The 23,012-nt window shown below is 36.9% G+C and overlaps 1 protein-coding gene across 2 annotated transcripts in view; it reads right to left on the minus strand.

Moving 5' to 3' along the window:
• LOC134654972 (guanine nucleotide-binding protein G(o) subunit alpha) overlaps positions 1-23,012 on the minus strand; it is a 58,047-nt gene that overhangs the window by 28,286 nt on the left and 6,749 nt on the right. Inside the window, exons 1-3 of one of the 2 annotated variants that reach the window (XM_063510425.1) lie at positions 22,247-22,752; positions 11,635-11,677; positions 8,200-8,341 (exon numbers count right to left, since the gene is read on the minus strand). In XM_063510425.1, the coding sequence (XP_063366495.1) occupies positions 8,200-8,341; positions 11,635-11,677; positions 22,247-22,364 (303 nt within the window). In that variant the 5' untranslated portion in view covers positions 22,365-22,752. Of the gene's footprint in view, positions 1-8,199; positions 8,342-11,634; positions 11,678-22,246; positions 22,753-23,012 lie in introns of those variants that run through there. The other variant, XM_063510424.1, reaches the window with a different exon arrangement.

Below are 23,012 nucleotides of genomic sequence, written 5' to 3' on the forward strand. Positions count from 1 at the left end.
GTACTGTAAAACGTTGTTCGATACACGTGCGAATAGGTAATTCGCAACTCGTGTCGATTTAAAACACTCCCTTCGGTCGTGTTTTAATTTATCGCCACTCGTTTCGAATTTCCTCTTTTTCGCACTTGTATCGAAAATAACTATTTTATTATTCAATTTATCATGTCAGTTATGATTCCTTTGTAATGTAGGAACAGTCTAGTTACGTAGGTATAAGGCAACAGCCGTTTGAGAAGTGCAAGTCTTTCCAGAACTAGCACGCTAAGCGCCACTTGCACCATTTTACTAACCCGGGGTTAACCGGTTAAATCAAGAGTTACCATGGTTACCAGTACAATTTGACTTTAGGTTAACGGTTTAACCGCTTAACCCTGGGTTAGTGGGATGATGCAAGTGGGCCTAATGCGATTAGCATTTTAGTGAACAGACTTGTTATTCCTACTCCCGCTCGCCGACCGCATTCTTTTAGGGCCTTGAAATAAAGGGTCCTCTCCTCTCGTTGCGTAATTCCAGTTGTGACTAAAGAAAAGCAGCCAGCTTGGGGGCGATCGGGAGGGCCCTTTTTAGGGTTCCGTAGCCAAATGGCAAAAAACGGAACCCTTATAGATTCGTTATGTCTGTCTGTCTGTCGGTCTGTCCGTCCGTATGTCACGGCCACTTTTTTCCGAAACTATAAGAACTATACTGTTGAAACTTGGTAAGTAGATGTATTGTGTAAACCGCATTAAGATTTTCACACAAAAATAGAAAAAAAACAATAAATTTTGGGGGTTCCCCATACTTAGAACTGAAACTGGATATTTTTTTTTCATCAAACCCATACGTGTGTGGTATCTATGGATAGGTCTTCGAAAATGATATTGAGGTTTCTAATATCATTTTTTTCTAAACTGAATAGTTTGCGCGAGAGACACTTCCAAAGTGGTAAAATGTGTCCCCCCTCCTGTAACTTCTAAAATAAGAGAATGATAAAACTAAAAAAATATACGATGTACCGATTACCATGCAAACTTCCACCGAAAATTGGTTTGAACGAGATCTAGGAGAGGTAAGTAGTTTTTTTAATACGTCATAAATCCCCTAAATACGGAACCCTTAATGGGCGAGTCCGACTCGCACTTGGCCGCTTTTATTTTTTGCAATCACGACGCTATCATAACAAATCAAGTTAACACAACAGCAATGCGGCGGAAAATCCTACGCTGAAACAAATACTTGTTCGGGCGTGTGTTCCGGGTGCAGAGGGATTTGGTGAGATACGTTTGCAATTATGACGGGTGGCGGAGTGAGAAAGCAAGGGAGGCAATTCCTGTCACGTACCACCGCAGACGAGTGACCAGTATACGCTTGGTCTCGGATTACGCATGACTGTTACGGACCTCGAGGTCAAAGTGACGCTGGGTCGTAAAAGGCGAACGCTCTACAATAGTACAGGGCTAGGACGCATGCGTGGCCGGACCGCGGAACCCGGCCTCGTCATTCACAACACAACCCTCCAGTATTGCCATAATAATCATGAGATACATTTTGTGTTTATACAGATTTTAGGCAGCCGACACAATTCATTTTATGCTGTATTTCACATACGTAGTCTGTGATTATTTTGACAATCGTTACTTTATTAGGTATTTATTCAATCTTCTTATTTTCAACCTGTTTGTTACCCCCCGTTTTGGTGTAGGGTTCAAATGTTTCCACTTGCTCCGGTCATGGGCTGTCTGGGTCACATCCATCAGTCTAGGTCAGTATGGGTTATGTTATCAGAACGTGAGACGTCAGAAACTTCACCTATTTAACCAATTTTTTTTATCTAGCTTATGGCAACACTGGAACACCCATTCGCGCCCGCCACCCTAGCTCGATATCTACATGCTGCACTTTTATTTACATTCGCCATTTATTCGTTTCTGTTCTTATTTAAATAACGTTTTACGATCCGTTTGTCTATGGCAGCCATTCTCAAAGTGTGTTCCGCGGAACCCTAGGGTTCTGCGACACCCCTGCAGGGGTTCCGCAAGAATTTAGAATAATAAAATAAGCATAATTATTATGCTTATTAATAAAAAAATACACTTCTAAAAACTATTGTTTTATTGTAGGGTTCCATCAAGTATTTCGCTTTCCAAAAGGGTTCCGTCAAAAAAAAAGATTGAGAACCGCTGGTCTATGGTAACTAAAGTGAAAAATGGCCGTGGTATCCGATTAGCGAATTTAGAGCTTTGGTCACGCATGACCACTGGTAATTTGAAACATTCTATGCATAACTTTGTCTATCACGTCATTACTATGATGAAGATGATTTATATGTGACGTCCCACGGGTAAAGGTACCTTATGGCCGTTAGCGCTTACGCTATTATTAACGCCGCTCCGCCGCCGCGCGCTATTATTATTGCGGCGCTGTGCGACGTAAGCGCCAAGTGCCATAAGGTACCTTTTGCCGTGGAACGTCACATATTGATCGAACATTACAATAGTGAACAAAGGTTGCAAACAAAATACACCTACGCGATATCGGTCCGTGTCTTAGTTTTAAGATTTTTTTGCGGCACCCTACCAGAGTTCATGAGCTTTAATGGAACTATCCACACAACATACACCGATTATTACTATTTTGTACAGCGGGAATACCGGTGATGGCTCAACGCTTATCGGAAGATTCGTGGTGTTTGATAAAACTGTAGTTTGTGGCTTACTTTATTTTCATCTATACCGGGTTTGATATTTTATTACAATTTTGGCATTTCTACAATCTTACTCGTGGCGTACAATGTATTCATAACTAAATTTTGCCTATTTTGAAGCTGCAAAGATGATGTGAGCTTGGACTTTTATATTTTTACAATGATTCAATTATAAAGCTTATAATGGCACATATTTCCTCTCATTCCAATCCTAGTGAACTCGAATAACACAGAACTAGTATTGTTTGATTATTGATTAGACTGTGTACAAATAACTAACAAGATACTTCAGAGGTATAAGTTATGAAATAAGTATATTTATTAGATATTGTTTAAAATTGCATACTTGATTAGATGTTTTAAACCACCAGGCTGACATAAATTCCCTAAAATCGTTTAACATTACAACAAAGCCCTTTCTTTCTTGTTAGTTCGGTAAAATAATTCATTCAGTCACGAGCTAGGCCGTTATTAGTGGAGTTTAGTGAGCTATGTGCTATGTACCAACACGCCCGGCCGTCACTCGGCGCTATCTCCGCTGATAACGCTTTGAAGGGTTAGATTGACGTTGCTATTCATAAGTAAGGAACAAAGGCTTTTCATACGTGCTGTGTAGACAAAAACTCAACATTGTAACTTGGTCCATCATTTAATCCTAAGGAACTTGAGTATATCAAGATAGGCAGTGTACTGATAACAAAAGTAGTAGAGAAAACAAATTAATTGTGTTTTTTTTGGTGCTTAAGGGGGAAAAATTATTGCCGAGGTCTCGATTATAATAATAAATTGTTTTGGAAAATTGCAAATAGAACATTTGGAAATTATAGAATATGTTACTACGCATGGCGCATAAGTAAGTTATAAAGATACGATTGCAACAGTCGACGTCAAAAATATGTTTACACTTTTACATTTGTTATAAGGCATAAAGAGTAATCATATATTTAACCTCGACTGTAACTTTATAGCATGGCGCATTAGAAATGTGCGGCAAGTTACTAGTCGTCTAGTACGACTATTAGGTACTTCTTTATGTATTTTCATATTGGCAACATACACTACAACTACATATGTGTCTAACAAATCTAGAGAATCAAGGCTATCTAACAACATTTTTGCGGTTGTACTATAGAGATCTGTCCTGTAAATGTCCGTTGTACCTGTGTTTACGATGTAGGTGCAAAGCGAGAGATATGTTATCAGTGGTCGTTCGAGCTCAAGCGATGCGCGTCACTTGCGTTACTCAACTTTTTAGCACAATCCATTTATTTCATGTCTAGAGGCTTTAGGTTAGTATTGCCAACGACACCCCTTTTGGAAGTCAAAGTCCGTATTTGTAGAGTCTTAAAAATATTAACACCGTTTATTTATTTATTGTCTGCGGTACGTAATCAAAACGTAGGCAGAGATTAGAGAACGTATTACTGTTTTAAAGAATAATTATACAATTCCGCCGTTTGGAATCTGTTCTAGAAATGAACCCGAAAATTATGAGACATTATTAAAGTATAACATGAGAATATATAATGAAGGAAAGATACACCGAATATAGATAACATGTAGTATTCAGGTGTTATGATATAAATAATAGAAGGAAGAGTTGAGGGCCGAAGCTGTGTTATTGTGGTGATATTGGGATGAGAATGAGACTATTAGTATTAGTCTCATTCAAAATCTAATTTTGGTATCGCAGCATTCGCTCGGACCATTGTTAAACATCTTGTGAAATCAAATGTAAAGTTTCGATCATCTCTCCAAGAGCGGTTAGTTAGTTAATTTTCGTGAACATTTTCCGCAAATCGTAATCCATTTTGCGTGAAATACGCGCTACTCTAACCACCCCTGCTCCCCCACGAAACTAGCAATGTTTTCAGGTTGCTAACACCACTATTTATGGCATACCAATATTTATAGGTTTTAACAGGTATCTAAAAAGAGCTGCAAAAGTCACATGGGACAGGCAAGGCACATGCCTGGTCTACGGAAGATTTTTGAAATCCGGATAATGCTGCTACGCATTGCGGCGTATAGCACAGCTACAACTCTAAGCCTAGAGCCCTATTCTGATTTTAATTTCTGGTTGAAAATGTCACTTTTTTTGACAGATGCCAGATGAAATTCATAAAGACAGATCAAGTGCATCACTTTTGCCTTCTTTATACACAATACGTTGTTCTGTGTGAGATTGAGAAAGATAGAGATATAACTGTTTAAATATCAACATTGCAATATTTTATCGATACTATTATTTTATTAGATTTAGAAACAATATAAATTTAAAATCACCAAAAACAGTTCTGTAATTGAATGCGTTTCAAACATAATAAATATTTAGCATGAAACGAAACTACTATTTCATATACAAGATGTGCCGATAATTCCATTATAATCTCATAATAAATTCTATTACTATTGGCTACGATACAGACGAATGTCCGACAAACAATGCATTAAGCTGCAGCGGATGGATACCCACTAGCAGCAGACTCGTGAATAAATACTTACTATTGATCATACAAAAAGCATTGGTTGGAATTGAAACCGCTGCAGCTACACGAAACTGAATGTTGAGACCATTTCGACACGTGAAATATTTATTACAACGCTCCAACGTACCTATGGTGGGAATTTATACGTACATGGAGTATCTATAGGAGGAAACTCTATACTCCATGTCACTACGGAAATGAGAACGAATACCATATGAAAGTACCATATGTTGAAAGGATAAAACCTTTACAATCTTTACATCTAAGTATATTATAAATGCATGTCATAGATACTTTATGAACGACTTCTGGCTTCTTGTGTTTCTTGTGCTACAATCGATATTTATGTAATTAGGGCTACACTTAAGCTGAATAGACGAAACTTTAGGAAATCGCAAGGGAATAGGTCTGGCGGCGAACCGGAACGGCAAGGCTCGATGATGTAAGTGTTCTGATATAAGTATCGATTTCGAGATTTAGTAAGTAACGGCATTCACATCTCATTCTGCGCCAAGCCAAACGACCTAGCCCGTCCAACAATAAGTACCTATGCATCAACTTCTAGGTGTACCAGGGCTATAACCGTGAAACTTATTTTCGTATGTCGTAACAGTAAACAGTATCCTAACAGATAAAACTCGTCATCTCATCGCACAATGCGTTTCCACTGTATGTACAAAAAGCAGTCATAAGAATAGGATAGCTGAAGATTTTTCACTACTTTTGCTGGTTCCATTGATCCGCAAGTTTAGTTTACGTGCGAACGTTGCTAAAACAATGTCAAATCCTGACTGACTCTTTTTCGGAAACATGCCTCAGCGACAACAAATAATTGAAGCTTTGATTTATTTTAAAGATTGAAGCCAACCGAACTAAATAAAGTAGTATCTTGTGTGGCGGAGTCCTAGCAGTGACCTAATACATATTAAAGTTACAAGGACGATATGTAAAAATAGCCTGTATTAGTATTTACGGATGTTCTAGTTTTTAGCTTTTTTTTTTAATTAATCACTGGATGTAACTCTAAACAAACTAAAATAAGAATAAACCAATAACTGCGGTTGGATATGGATATACGCGCTCACTTCGCAATCAACATGTGGCCAACGGAAACTCTGGCTTTATTCTCTAATGTGCATTTGAACTATCAAAATGATATCGAAAACTTAGTACTTGCAAGTGCTCACTCGCTCTATACATGTTACATATACATATGTGAGAGTGACGTATGCATTCATATTGGATTGGTATTATGGCGGTATTGAATCTTTTCTGAATACGCCCCGAGGCGCACTCTGACTAAGTACCTACTTAGATCGAGTCGTTCGATCGAGATTACTTTTTACTGTCGACCGATATTTATAGAACACCACCGAGTAATTCACGTAATATGTGTAGGCATAAGCACGACTGGTAGAGGTTTATTTTAGGAGCGTCATACTGATATCCAATTTAACCAATTTGGGGCTCCGTTTCACTTATTTTGTTTTTTATTTTTAGCATCTTTCGTTTTAGAATAAAGCTTACATATCAGCTGAACATTTCGTTTTGGGATGGTGGAGTTGGAAAAGTTCGCCTGATAAGAGCTCAACTATACCGAGCAAAGCATATGAAGTGGTGTGGCTAATATTATCAGTCGCAAAATAAATAGTATTACGGAGATGACAATTAACTGAAAAATATGAAGTATTGAGAATAGTTCGCAAATAAACTCTGCTCATAATATATGTGCCCTAGCTATCTCACATGCACTATAAATTAATAACCATAAAAGCTGACGCGCGAAATCTGTAAATTAAATACGACTTTAAATATTTTCACAAACTTAGTACCGACGCCATATCTGTAATGTGAACTACTACGTACGTACGAAATAGTATTACTAAATTGACGCCTTGTTTTGACGCATCAGAGAAAGTGTTTGGCCACATTTTTGTATACAGGAAGTATTGTGGCGACCGATGGACCGTGAACGGAAACGAATGTGATTTTAATTAACTATCGATTAGAATTACCACTATACAAATTTAAGTCGTTGCAGTGTTGTGAAACAAACGATAAGTGTAATGCGTCTTAATTTGAGAGACACTTAACATAGTTTGATTTCAAATTTGTTAATTGACCGTATTATTTATGCTTTTCGTGAGGTTAATGATCCAAAATGACAGTTGATGAACGCATGGATTAGATTTCTTTCGGATAAACAAGAAAAATAACATTTGAATCTTAATCCAATACGATAAGCAGCTACTTTATGTACGTTTAGAAAACGTACAGGTTACAATCTTGAGATCAAACATTCTAGAAAGCAGCTTATAGCTGGATTAGGGTTGCCAAAAACAACATTCTTGACTAGTCATCATAAACTGTGATATTCGATCCACCACTAAATAATAGTTCATTATTGTCGAGGTTCGGAAGTAGCTACTTGCTGGCTGAGGATTCGTTTTAAACGGACGACCTTGGGAGCGTTTAATTGAATCCGAAGCCAGCAAGTAGCCTTCCAGCCGAGTCATATATAGTGCTTTTCAAAAAATGGTGCAAGAAATAGAAATATTTTACAGAAGCAACGTTCTAATTTTCACAGAAAAAAGTAAAACCATTAAAAATATTTGCTTTGCCGCCTTTAAAAAAAGTTATTTTTTTGCTGAAAATACGCCAACCTATTTGAGACACCTAAATAGTCGCGGTACCAACATTATAATAATAAGTGCTGATCATCTGTTTGGCTGTTTAATGGACCTATGCGTTCATTTGATATGGCCATTTCAACTTTTAAAAAGTTTGGAACTCGTTAAATAATGGAATTTGTATGTAACATTGCAGTCCCGAAATCGAGACTGCAATGTTTTTAACTTTTATATTTTTTGACTGACCATAAACTACGCACTTCGCGACTTATTTTTTAACCGGCAACGTCGACTTTGCCGTCCATTTTTGAGAAAATGGATATCTATTATAAATATGTTAATTTGTGGATAACATCCTAATATACGCTAGAACCTCTTTTGCTATGGAAACCCTTACCTCCCGGTCCTTATTGCCATAGGTGATACCCAGGTTGGGCATGGCGCGCAGGATGGCGACGAGCGACTGAATTGTGTTGCTGTACACCACCGGCCGGTACTGTTTGAAGTCTTCATTCGTAAAGCCACTTTCGTGGATAATTCTGTAGACAAACAAGGTAACGTGAGATTTGTTTATTATGAAGCAAAACTGTAGACCTACTTCCTATCATTTTTACCAGTCGGACATTGGTTACAATTTGGTCAATTATGAGTTTAAAATCTTCTTCAGCATACCAGCATTTAGCATAGTCGTAGGCCGTAACTCAAGCACGCAAGTGTACTAAATTATAGACTTGCAGGCTTGCGTTACATTACAGCCTACTTTGAAAAGAAAAATCATCTGAGCAATTATTTGAGAGGCACAACTAATAAAGAGGCCCGATTATTAAACCGGATATACGCAATAATATGCGAAATCTCGTCATGTATGATATCTGTAGCGTAGAGTAACGCACCTGTCAACCCAAGACGAACCCTTTGAAGTGAACACTACGATGCGACGGAGAGAGTGCAAACTTTGTGCTACATTTGAGATGGTGACGAGCTCTGCCAACTTTTTGTCACATCGCTTATTTATTTCCCCGTTTTTTCAGCGGAGATTACACACGCGTCTGTGTAAAAATTCCAAAAATTGTCAAAGAATGTGTTTTATGTTAGACCAATTTTGAATTTAACTCCAGCTAATTTCTGTCAAATAGCAAATCTTTGAAGAATAAAGTTCTTACATTATTGAAGATATCAAAAGATAAGAGTAGGTAGGTACTTTTTACATAGAACTGTGTGATGAGAAAGCTAAAGAATCTATTTCCTGGAATACCTTCCTTCACCACCTACATTTTTCTAAATAGTGACAGGGTGAAAGAAGGAAAACATGTTATTTATTTGATTATACAGCATTGCGAATATATATTTATTTAAGCCATTTATAACTCAATCGCGTGTCATTAATAAATATTTCGCATTTACACCAATAAATAGCAATTACAGCTGCAAACTATATCACGTAACAACCAAACCCTCTACTGTTGAATTTTAATCAAAACAAAGTTTTGTGCGGAACACTAAAAATAGAACCTCTAAGACTCGACCGTATCGTAGGAATACTATTAGGAATCGATAATCATAAGTGTCCCGCTTTCACACACCGGTATGTACCTGTGAGCCCCAAGAAGCACGCACTGGGTATAGTGGATCCTTCGACAATGGCCTGACGTCACACCAGTTTCCCACAAGCGATTGTTCGAATACGTTTCAAGAATATGAACAATGGAAACTCAAACTATGCTACGAGCGTGCTGGTCGAAAATAATATGTCGACATAGTAAAGTCGTGTTAACAACATTTTCGGATTCGCTCGTGTCACGGAAGATTTGTCGCCATATACGTCCAAGACGTATATGTCATATTTTGTACCGAATTAGAATCAAGTTCATTCAACTGATGATAATATACTATACTATAATGGCCTTGTGACTTAGTAATTCTATTTAATGAGTTTCTCCATAGAGGACGGCTGACTCACGCATACGAGGGAATTCGTAACTCATCGATGGACTTGGCGTTTTTCCTTTAGTTAGGCGCTTTACCAACGTCAACAGTTGGCTGACCATTTGTAAACCTTATTACAGAGAGATAAGATACACAATAGGTTAAATGTGTTGCTGTTAGTTATTTCACACGCATTGTGTACTGAAGCAGTTGTTTAAGATCGTCCACGTCACAAGCCATATCTAGTATCCGGGTCTCTGCTCTGCCCAGTAGTCAATGACGTCAGAGACGGCGTCATTGTCTAGCCTTGTTTACACCTAACCTGTAAATCTAAGGCATGACAATGATTTAGGTCCTGTTCAGAGGAGGAATGCGAACGGATCGTAAATTGTGAGTTTTTGATGATTACGTGAAGTCTTATTAGGATCATATGTTGTCTTTTGATTCTTGTACCTAATTGAGAGTCAGGATCATAAGTTGTCTTTTGATTCTTGTACCTAATTGAGAGTCGATTTAGGAACAATGTAGTTTCCGCAAACTCTGAATGCTAGCCTGTTGGCTACAATGAACGGTAAATGGTACTTTTCAGTTGCCATTTAACCGAATAAGAACTCTATTTTTTGGAATTTAAAGATTCTGGGACAAATTGCAAGCCAAAGTACTATGTTGCCGATTGGTGTTATCAAGAGCTTACTAAAGTACTAGATAACAATGAATGCAATCAATTATGATGAATAGGCAAGTTTTAAATTAGTTTCATAATCCTAAACCATCGATCTAACTAAGTAAAAATACAGATGCTATCGGTCGCGATAAACGTTACAACATGTACAATATCATCGATAAGTCGGCGAAATGTTAAGAGCTTGTTGACAAGCTGTACACAGAGATAGTGGCTGATAGTGGGCAATCATTGATGTGTAGATCAATCGTAGACTGTAGAAGGCGTTAGCGATAATATTTGAAGGCACATGTTCATGTTCGTTGAATTATCTCATTGTTTGGTAATTAGTAATTACCCCTATCGCTTTACCGCCGTGATTTAACAAGGATATTATATTATTATACTGTATAATCGTAATAACTACTTTATTGGAACTTTCGATTATATGATAAGATTAAAGGATATTATAAAAAATCATTGCTGAAGGAGACCATCGTTTAACAGTCGATGAGTTTTGACTATTGACCGATTGATAGTGATCGGTACGAACATCGTACACGAGAACAACATTTGAACCTTCATCTTGCTGATTGGTCAAGAGGATATACTTTACTAAGTTAGGTGCACTATAGATCCGACAACGTCATTTGTTTGTTTATTATACTGTTAAGTCGAAATGGTGTTCGTATGTTCTTTACTTCAAAATAAAATAATAATTTTCCGAGTTTGAAGTTGAGCTACAGATGCCTATACTGCCTACTAATTACAGAATCAGAAACCACCATTCGACAATAATGTTGACATATGATATGAGCAAACGATGTGATTAGCCAATAGGCCGTAAAAGTATAAAGTAAGGCCGAAACAGAGGACAGATACAAGCATGTGACCGAGTAAAAAGATTGCACAGCTTAGGACAAGATATGTGATACCACTGATATACCTGACACTATTCATTATATATTAAGATAAGATGAACTACCTGATACATTCAACAAAAATATATTAGAAATCCAGGTATTTGTGCCTTGTAGTAGAGGAACAATCTGGTCAGTAGTGCATATAATACTGTATTGATTTATTTCGTCCTATGAACGTGGTAAATTAAATATCAATGAATGTTGATGAGATATTCTACAAATGTTTAGACAAAATTGTAACCGATTCAGGTACAATAATTAACTAAACGACCTCAAGTCGAGTTAAAGTAGAAGTAAGTATGTATTATCCAAATATACTCACTTCATTTGTTTGACTATAGTACTCTTGCCGGACTCTCCAGCACCTGAAACAAAGACAATGGTTAATACAGTTCGTATACAAGCATACCTACAGTTCAGTTCAGTTTCTTTATTCATAACGTATGTTACATGTCAATTTTATTATACATATTTACATCTTATGTCTATTTCATATTAACAACAACGTATCAGCTGATTCATTATCGTAATATCGTTATCTATTCCAACGCCCACTTGTGCATTAGCCGACGCTGATCAATTAGTAGATTTACTAGAAATGGGCAAAACAGTTAACTTATTAAAAATCCTTTTTTTGGCACATTTATGTGTTCAGTAATTGGATCCAGTTTAATAGTTCAGTATTAGATCAACAACTTAATTTAGTTTGGTTCAAATTGTCTTATTATTTGGTTACATATAATTTATGTACATAACTAAGTTGAGTGTAGAGATGACTCGTTGTGATGTGGGACGTTAATTAAGACAACCAATCGGTTATAAGTATGTTTTTATTCTGGATAATGTTCCTAAGTGCTAGCGTATATATAATAATAAGGCTACGTAAGAGTGTGCGTGGGTTAGCGCACACTACACCTCCCTTTTGGAAGAAAAAAAAAAGATTAGAATACAAGTAGCTAATAGTCTTTTTTTTTACCTACTCATATTAAACAAAAACATCAAAACACAACTGATACAAAAAAAGGTAAAATTTTAGAGTACATTAATCAATAATATTTTTTATTTGATTATCTGATTACCATAAAATATAATACTAGATTTTTATATTTAAATGTTATATTATACCTACACAAGTTAGGAATCATAACAATAATGAAACATTACCATTAAAAAAAATGTTAAAAAATTACACGCAACGATGACGAAACAAAACTCTAAAACTATTTTCAATGTTACATGTTAGTTAATAAGATAAAATAATTAATATAAACTAATCGCAAACTATCTTATAAAAATAAAGATTAATTAACCTTGGTCGTACATTTCAGTAAGTTTCAAAATTTTTCATTTTCGTTTAATATTCCGTGAATGAGGTACCTCGACGTATTCAGTGGCTTTGTTTAACTATTTTATTCATTATAAATTCATTTGTATGACGTCCCTTTTGATATAATACATATTTCCATGTACATACTTGCATCTAAAGCGTGCATCTCTTTTACGGCAAGGGTACACAACGCTTTTACATTTGTGGTCGGCCGACCTTTCAATAATATATCTATTTATTTACTCAGGATACAAGGAAATTTTATTTTTAAGCGCGCACACATACTATTTATTTATATTCACATTCAGGCAGTTCTTTTAACACTTCCTTACATCATATCCTTCCATGTGTCCAAGGAGTCTCCACGATTGATGCTCGATCGAATCATGGTCAGACCTCCAAGGATTCCGTGCCTGCCTTGTATCCTGGTGTACCCTTGCTAACCTAACCGCTCAAGGCCGCCTCTCGGGCCACCGAAGATGCGATAGGTATATATACTTATTTCTATTCATTTTCTTTCATATTTCACTGTCACAAAAAGAAACACATTCAAAAATCAACCACATACACCATGAAAACTGCAACATATAAGAGTTTCAGCAACTCTTAGTTGATCAGGCTAATCGTCCTTTGAAAAACTTATCTGTTTTAGTTTTCCCAATCATTTTGCTAACGCACTTTTCTAATAACAAACAAATTCAATTTTACTCATAAAACAATCAAAAACCAAACTTTCTTTAGGACTTTCCATACACACAGTTACAAACATATTTACAGACCTTTTAATTCAACCCTTGAAATCCAACATTAAACTTTACTTTAAACATACCGAATACCCGCAAACTCTGTTCCTAATCCTAATTCAATTCAATATTATTCTTTATAATACCTCATTTTATTTTAAAAGTCATATCCATTAATATAAAAGTCATTATTTTGTTTGTTTCTTATGTCAAATCCGTGTATAAAAAAAATGTCTAGACTGATACAATATTAAACAACACCATAAAAAAAAAAACATTTAAAATTCCAAGTAAAAATAAACTTAATCTATGAAAGTTAAACATTAAATGTATATGGATAAAGTCGTAACATATTACGTGACATACCTACTGTCATATTTTTAAATCTGAAACTTGAAACATATAATTTAAGTGTTACTTATTAATCTTTAAATTTAATATTATTACAATAAATTTTAAATGATCTAAATCTGTGTACGAAAACTATGAAACTTGAGATGAAATAACAGACGACGCCTGCGAATCCTTGTATGGAGTGCACGCGCCGCCGTCATGTGCCATATTTGTCAAGGATGAAAGTATGTCATGTACCTACCTATACCCTTAAGCCAAATAAATTGCTAGAATACCTATATTTTTTTTAGACTACATAACAACTAACTACATAACTTTGGGTATTACACATTTTAGGAATACAACTTCAGAACAGAAAAAAAAATCTACGAAATTATAACTATATCAATAAAGCACTCTTTCATTTTAACATGATGGATTTCTCGTCGTCTGTGCCGATCCTTTTTATTTCTATTTAGCACCCATCCTTCGGCCTCACGACACGAACAACGCCCAGCAGCATACCAACACCATCACTACAAATCCCGCCTTTTTATTACATAACTTTGAAATAGACCATCTTTAAAACCGTTATTTTCTGTCCATCCAAATTTTTGTCCATAAGTCACCAGTAGTTAAGATTTTACACTTTCTCAAAATAACAAATTTATTTCACGATCGAAGGAGAGTCACTGTTCACGCACTTCGTCTTTTTATGACTGTAAATCTAGTAATAACTTAATGAAATGTGTCCAACTGTCCATTGTCACTAGTTTATCAAAGCACAAATTGATGAAGTAAAGTTCCAGCAACCAATTCACTATGTTTGTATTTTAAAGTCTCACTGGCTAGCGTTTCAAAATGTTCTTTAAACAAGCGAGGTCACGCACAAATTTTACAAGAGGCCACACACGAAGTCCTTTTTCTGGCGGGCGCAGCGCGCCGCCAGTGCAGCACGAGGCCGCACTGGCAGGATCGCCATGTGGTGTGGGACGTTAATTAAGACAACCAATCGGTTATAAGTATGTCTTTATTCTGGATAATGTTCCTAAGTGCTAGCGTATATATAATAATAAGGCTACGTAAGAGTGTGCGTGGGTTAGCGCACACTACATCGTTATGCCAATTTAAATGGGCTCCTGGGTGTGTATGTGACACAAGCTCGAAAACAACATTTGTCTCTCTTTTTCACAAAGTTACATTATGAGCCTAATTTCTGGTTATTGATTAATCTTACATATGTGGCTATTCCAAAATTGTAAACATTAGTTTCAAGAACGTTATTTGGGTACAAATGACAAATCAGAACCCAAATCTTTTTTGTTCGAATCTGTCGAGATGATCGACCGCCCGCTGCAATAAAACGCGCAATGATATAAACGCAGTTAATTACCGTACGAATGTAAACTGTTACAGTTCACAATATGCATGTCTCGGTAGTCGGTTAAAAATAGCGGGAGAATAAATAAATAATGCGCAAGATCTGAGATCCGCGACCCGAGGCCGGGGATTGAGAACACGCTAAATTTTCAAATAACAGATAAGTAGCCATTTAAAGATGGACATGTAAACAAAATTTAAATAAGTTCTTCATTTTTAACGGTTTATGTTGGTCGTATTTATTTAATAAACGTGTAAATACGTGAACCGAATGCACGCATTAATAGACGCACATGCTAGGTCTCACAAATCTTTTAACTGTCACGCTTTCGTTTTTTGTTGCTACACAACATTACTCCTATAATTAGTTAGTACTTAATGAAATCAATGAATACAGATGATTAATAGAATTTAAGGCATGGCTTTGGCGAGCTTATTATAAACCTCTCCTTACTGTACTTTAATGAGAATCAAACATGAGTAGATTTATTATAAGTTTAACTGCTTACAACTATCGGTAACACTGTTATTCCTGCCAACTACCTACCTACCCAAGTACCCACCTAGCTCCTGTACCTACTTATAAAATACTTAAGACCTACCTATTATAACTAAGAATTTGTAGCGTTAAAAAGAAACATGAAACAAATTGGTACCTTAAGTGATTACTCGAATTAGCTAGATTGAACCGCAAGCATTTACCTTTGATTCAATGTTAAGTGGTCTATTAAGAGCAAATCATAATTGCCGTGACAACCGTGGGTGTCGCAAAACGAGCCTGTCGAATGCAGCTACGTTATTCACAAAACATCTCACCTATTCTCTAATATAACTTGACCTAGAGATCCGTTAAAAGCCACGCGTATTCGAGATCGCGTTTGTACTGGTTTGCTTGAAATGGTGTGTTAGATAAGTGTTGTGAAAAGTACAGGTCCAGGCATCGTGACCCCAGTTGTCATCAATTGGCTCGGCGGCAGCGGCCGATCTCTGACCCTGGCGATACACATATCACCTACGCCTTGTCTCCTGATTTCATATTCGTGCTAACTGCTAGTGCTAGTGAAGGCACTATAGTTTTCTTCTGAATGGGTACTAATTTAGATACATAGATTACTTGTGTATGTTTTAATGTTTGTTTGGGCACATACCGTATACACAAATACTAAGATTCGTAAATTAACACATTTGCAAGCACGTATTACTTCAATTATGTAAAACAAACACGGAATAATTAACTACAGATGTTTTAAAGTCAGTTTGTAATAGGAAGATGTTCGTATGATGCTTGTAAGATTGACTTTATAATAATTATAATTTATTACAACAACGTGATAAGTCACATGTATTAAAACTACTTGTCAAACAAAGGTAAACTCACTGTTACATGTTAATATTCAAATTATATAAGGTCAAGGTTGAAAGTATGGGGTAGGAAGACTAGGAAGTAAGACTCGATCGAGAGGGTTTATCTAATACAAATAATGTAATGTTATGTGTCTGTGTGTATTATATAGTGTTGATCGGTTTTCCTTTGACTTAGTCTTGGCCGAACACACAGTTACGTGTCTAAAAATGTACCTACGAATTTTAGCAAAAAGATTTACGCATTAAAGAAGTTTTTTTATTGTGACAATAACAGACGAATCGTTAAGATTTCAGTGACACGTCGTATCAGCGTGTTAACATCCAACTGAAACATCTATATTTTTATTTAGGTACACGGTGTAAAATGCTTCTTGATGTAAACTTTTCCAATAAAATTCGTTGGATATCGCATGATCACACACCATTAGTTCCTATTTTATATGGCTTTACGTCTGCAGCAAAATTACAAATATTGCTTCCTAACTTTAAAAACGAAATTTCATTTTATATACCCGTAACGTAAATAATTTTCACTGTTTACATGTTCATTCACGCAATTAAGTAGTAGAGTATCCGTCACACCAAACCAAACCGATGTAGTTGGTAAGTCGGTTTTGACAATGACATGCTGGCCGTAATCTATATGATGAATCTGGAAAGTTTCCTCGGTTTCCATTATCTACGGGCAGTTCCCACGGCGCGATGCGACGGGGCTCCGGCAACTTGCTACGACTTGGATAACCGACGTTCGAACTGTCATTTACATGGCCATATCGCTTAGCGAATTGCTTAATGCAATCCTGTGTAAGTTTATCTGGTGATTCGTAAACGCTTTGGAAATTCAGCACACGCAGTTACGATTTAGCAGAGGGTGAGTATTAGCTGCTCGTAGGTAAATTGTTTCACCGTATAAAAACAGTTTGTAAAAATCGTTAAAGTTTCCTTACATGAAGTATTACCATATTTATTTTCTTTGGGATAAATCTTATAATTCTTACTAATTTAACGTTAACAAATAAAAACGAATATTCTATAAAACTTTAGCGGATTTGTAACGAGGCTCAACGTGACTTGTATTCAATGGTTCAATAATAATGCGTGAATAATAACGGAAAAATTGTCGCAAAGCGGATCTCTTTCATGCCATTAGGTAGATAAGGTAAAGCGGGTACAACGTGAGGAGCCATACCTAACATATACCTACCAAAAATAAAGTTACGGTACTTGTTGTTACCATTTTATTTTCAATTAATTGATTTAGTGACAAGGTTTGGACATCCGAACTGGCACCTCGTGCAACGGGTGTGCAGTGCACATCCGAACTGGCTGACTGACTGACTGGAATATTAACATTAGAGACATAAAAATTCTAAGCTTTTATTTTAAAAAACAACGCTAAGCGATGCGCTCCATTAGCGATGGCAACAACAGCTCGGTATCGTGTTATCAGCGATAATATCGCCCAGTCGCGTGCTCGCAACACCCGCCGCTGCTGATAAAATATGTAGCCACCATTAGCTAGCTACAGTGCAATCGCTCCTAACATGGAACACCCAACAGGTTACAGGCTGGATACAATTGAGTGAATCGCGTCAAGTTACGTAGCACCTACATTTTAAATCTGGTTGTCACCTTATTTGCTTTGAGTCTTAACAATTGATAATATCGCCATACCAATTGGTCCCTAACTAATTGTTCTACTATTTATTTTCTTTTTATTCCGTGACAAAAATAACGAGATGCCAATGCCATGTAGTGATGGGTAGGACATCAATTTAAAATGAGTTTGTATGAGTACCTCATTTTCTAAAATGAGGTGTTACAATGTCTTACTTCAAATGAGGTGAGGTACTAGCATATTTTCAGCGTCGACTATTCTATTAATTCCAACGGCGATAAAAATATTTAATACATATTTATACATATTTATGTATTCAACACTTCCTTTATAAATAAATAAATAGTAACATTTAATTGGAGTGCAATTCTGGAGGTTAAGAATAGAACTTTTAGGAGAAAGATAATTTTAGAACCAAGTAAAATGAATAGAGGAGTGAAGTAAGACATTTTTGCGGTACGAAGTACTGCGACAAATTAAGAAAATGAGTGGTACAAATGAGGTGCCTCACGAGTGAGCGACTCGACACTAATGCCATGCATTAATTAATATCCAATAATATAATCAATTAATCACGTTCCCTTGACATCTTTCTAGGACCTGAAGGCGAAATTAACTGATTTCTTCCTAAGTATTCCCATTACAGATAGTCTAGAACTTCACAGTACCCACACTCTTAAGTCAGTTAGGTACGTGCGCAATTAAGAAATCTTGGACGATATTAAGATGGTTTTTCCATAAGGCTAATTCTTAACCACTACGTTTTATGACCTTTCGGTCACCATGGTCAAAAAGTTATTAATAAAATTTGCTAAGTGAAATAAAAATAGGTATGTCATAGATAGACGGGCGACACTTGTTAACTTCGTATACTGATCAAGGAAAAACTATTCGAATAAGTAACCTTTTTAATATTATGTACTTAAATCAGGCTAACGTTCTCAATTCACCTCAGAAACCGTAGTTTAATAGTGTGAATCAATGACACAAAAGCAATTTACAGACTTCACGATACTTCACATTGAATGAGGCACCTCCATGACCAAATCTGGCTATCTATCTTCAAACTTGTCTCGACTATGTGCTAAACACTAGTGTTACTTGACCTCAAGCTTCATAACAACACGCGTAATCAGAGATCAGACTTGCACTGGTCACTGTGAAGTTTTTAGTAACTCCTATGAACAAGCACAGCAAGCACCGGACAGCACGACATGATTACGTGACATCATAACAACACGCGTAATCAGAGATCAGACTTGCACTGGTCACTGTGAAGTTTTTAGTAACTCCTATGAACAAGCACAGCAAGCACCGGACAGCACGACATGATTACGTGACACGTCAATTAACCACAGCAAAAGATCTGATCGTGTATTCATATTCATTGTACCTACGAGCAAAGGCGAGCCTATTTCTCAGGCGCACCAATGTAATGCGATCAGCGTGTGTTCCCGGTACTAGTTTTCTATACAAACTCAGTCCCGGAACCCGGAATTCCCGGTTCTAGGCATACACATTCAGTCCCGGAAGCATTCCCTGAATGTGATCCAGAGATTTGAATCAACTGTTAAACCTAGTACACGCAGTACTGTATTTGTTTATAGCCGCGCTACCGCAGGAGCAGGACCCGCAAGAGCGGGAAGCGGCTATATGCTGATGCTGAGAGTAATACGAGAGCAATATCATTTATTCACCCTAACAGACAGCTGTTCTCCAGCTCTAGAAGGAATACAAGCCGGCCCTTAGTTTTAGGGCCGATTGTAACTTTTTTGCTATGGATATTTTAACGAATCTCTTTGGCTATGGGATGACAGCAGAGTGACTTATAGATACTGGTTTATCAGAATAACCCGCCTGAGCTCGTGAAGCGATTGAAATGAGACCCCTGACCATCTGACATGCGTCGCGTACGGCACCGGCGTACGGGTATGTAATAGGATAGGACTAGTACACCGAATATGGCATACAAAAGTTCCTTGAAATGGTATGGATATGGATATAAAATTATTAGTTCCCTGGTGATACTTTTGATGTATGTATAGATAGGTGAGTACATGTTATTCTAAGGCCTACTGTCCACGAAAGCGTAGCTGCATAGACGCGTATTCGTCATTGTACGCTTGTTGTACGCTTGCTTGCAGCCTACATACAAAACCGCACAACTCTGTCCACGGAGCGGCTGACGCGACGAATACGCGTCTATGCAGCTACGCTTCCGTGGACAGTAGGCCTAAGTTATTCATTATGTTTCTAATATACCAATTTTACAGAATGAATTGATGTGCCATTGAAATTAATTAAATTAATGACAATAAATAACTCGTGCAAAAAAAGACTAATGTAAGCTATTTACATACTTGGGGTTTCACCACTATCATTAATTGAAGATAAATTGAAAATACCTTAAACCCAGTGAAGTACTGAAAATTATCAATGAATGTACAATAACATGCCTGCCAACTATAATGTTAAAAGAGTATGACGTGTGTAAAATTTATTTTATACAAGTTCCGAGAGCCACCAATAATTAAACAACTATTTTTCTTAAATGAGTTTTACTATAGGATTTTTTGGCAACTATAGCCGTGTTAGGGTATACCTTATGGCCTTTCTAATAGGTAACCCATTAGCATTTTTAACAGATTTAATTTCTTGTATGGAACGTGAATATGTGCAGAAGTTTTTGAATTCAAATTAATTATTCATTAGAACTCAATACCTACTACTATGGATCCGTCTTCCAGCATATTATAGGTTAACCACCCAAGTTTCATATTTTTTGGGGCGGCTGATATTAGGGAAGGTTATCTTAAACTTAAAATTATCCATTAAATTGATAATATTGCATACCTACACACTACTATTTGCAACACTCTGGATGTGTGAATAAAATTTATCATTCTGAGACAAATTGTAATTTTATCCTCTAGCCACCCAGAGGCCTATAAAAAAGGTCTCCCATTCCATTATAATTTAAATACATTTTTATTTTGACAATCCAAATTGCAAGTAATATAGGCTGGCAGTAATATAGACAAGGATAAACCAAAAATTAGCTCAATATTTAAGACTGACAGACAAACCCAAAAAGATTTGTAAGGTAGTATAAAACTTACGGTATTAAAATAGTAACTGTCAAATTTCTGTCTACCTACCCCCAACCCCATACCTTGTTTTAAACTAGAAACTATAGGCCCTGGCCTCCAGTTATTTGAAAAATTAGGCCAATACTAACAAGCAATAACTTCAGTTGAGTCATGGATTAAGAATTATACTACCAATTATGAGTCAACTAACCTGTGCCCTCTGTTCTTACCGTTTGTTAACAAATAAAAAAGTTGTATGAAAAGGTACAGCGTAAATAAAACTGAGTGATAAATAAATAAAATCCCTTATAGTTGGATGCAATGAAAAATTATACATTTATAATTTTAAATATGCTAGGGGAATTCCAATGCTCAACTCCCAAGTTATTGCAATTATAAATTGCTGAGTAAAATCAGGAAAGGTTTTTAATTAAAATTTAAGACCTAATTTATACATTTGCAAGCGGTTTAAAATGCACTCTTTTAATTTTGAGACTGCTCATCAATATACAATTGACCAACAACAAATGTTTGAATTACTTTGGCCCTTTGGAGGCTAAATGGGCAGATGATTAAATTGACAATGTTGTTAAAACACTAAGATTTAACTATTTTTTGCAGTTTAGCAAATTGTACGTATTTGTTTTATACCTATGTACGAAGCCTAGCTTAGTGGAATCTGATAATAATATTGGTACAAGCTTTCAAAGATTCAGTTACTTGTATGATTATTATTATTTTTAAGACTATTTCGAGTAGCATTGGTGCTTTTATAAGTCAGGAATTCATTCTTGAAACCTTTCGTAATCGACAAATCAGTACCCACTTTCGATTGCGGAACCAATACATGCATACCAGCATATTGATGAGTGTCGGGAGAAAGCCGGCAAACTATAGCACCATACTCTTACATCAAAATAGCGTTACTGCCTCTAAAACAGCCCGGGGTTGCGAACTTCCCGAGATTTCATTTAAATAACGTAGCAGCCACCGATACGTAAATCATAACTCGGCGTCGCGGCCGTCGCAAGTTCATGGGTGCGGCCATGTGCCTTCAAATCAAAAGAAGCTATAAGTACCTAACAAAAGCAGCTTGATATCCTTGGAAGCCTGGATGCCATCCTCTTTTAAATTCCTCTCGATTTGTCGGCTGCGAGCGGCCGCCGCTCGCTCCTCGGCCGACTGGGCGCATCCCATGTCGGCAGCTGTTCTTGTGCCTTGGCGCCTGGCCGCCGGCCGCCCCGAGCCGGGCGCGCTCTCACCGCTCCCTCTGCATGCGCTCCGCACGCCGCCTGCCGCTCCGGCCCCACCGGAGACACCCTACGCGACGATAATTGCGGTTCTCTACTCGGCGATACTCAACACAGTAACCTAACTTAACACTTATCACTCCCAATATCCTAGTCGTACACACTTAGCACGAACGAACTGAACACCACAGAGATTGTCTTCGATGTACTATAGTATCGACACTGAAAACGCGTAACGGCAGCCCGAACTTTAATTGAATACGAATCCGTTTAAAATATGAGATAATGGCGGCCGGATGACAAGCTAGCTCCGCTCCGTGACGGCGACCGCGCCCCGCTCGACTGACGTTCGGGTGCGTTCGGTACTCTTCGTTTGGGCTCGCTCACACATGCGTGAAAGTAAATTCGACTGGAAATGAAACAGCACGACTAGCAAAGGCAATACAAGTCGCTTGTGACTTGTGAATGCGTCTAATTTTTTTTGTTAACCCTTAAATGCATAGTGTAGGATGCAGCCTACACAAAAAACGTCAAAGTTTTTTACATAATTAGAAAAACCTATATAATATGTCTATTTATATATTATTTCAATAGT

This window comes from Cydia amplana, chromosome 16 (genome assembly GCF_948474715.1).
Source record: "Cydia amplana chromosome 16, ilCydAmpl1.1, whole genome shotgun sequence".
In the NCBI taxonomy this organism is placed as follows: Eukaryota; Metazoa; Arthropoda; class Insecta; order Lepidoptera; family Tortricidae; genus Cydia; species Cydia amplana.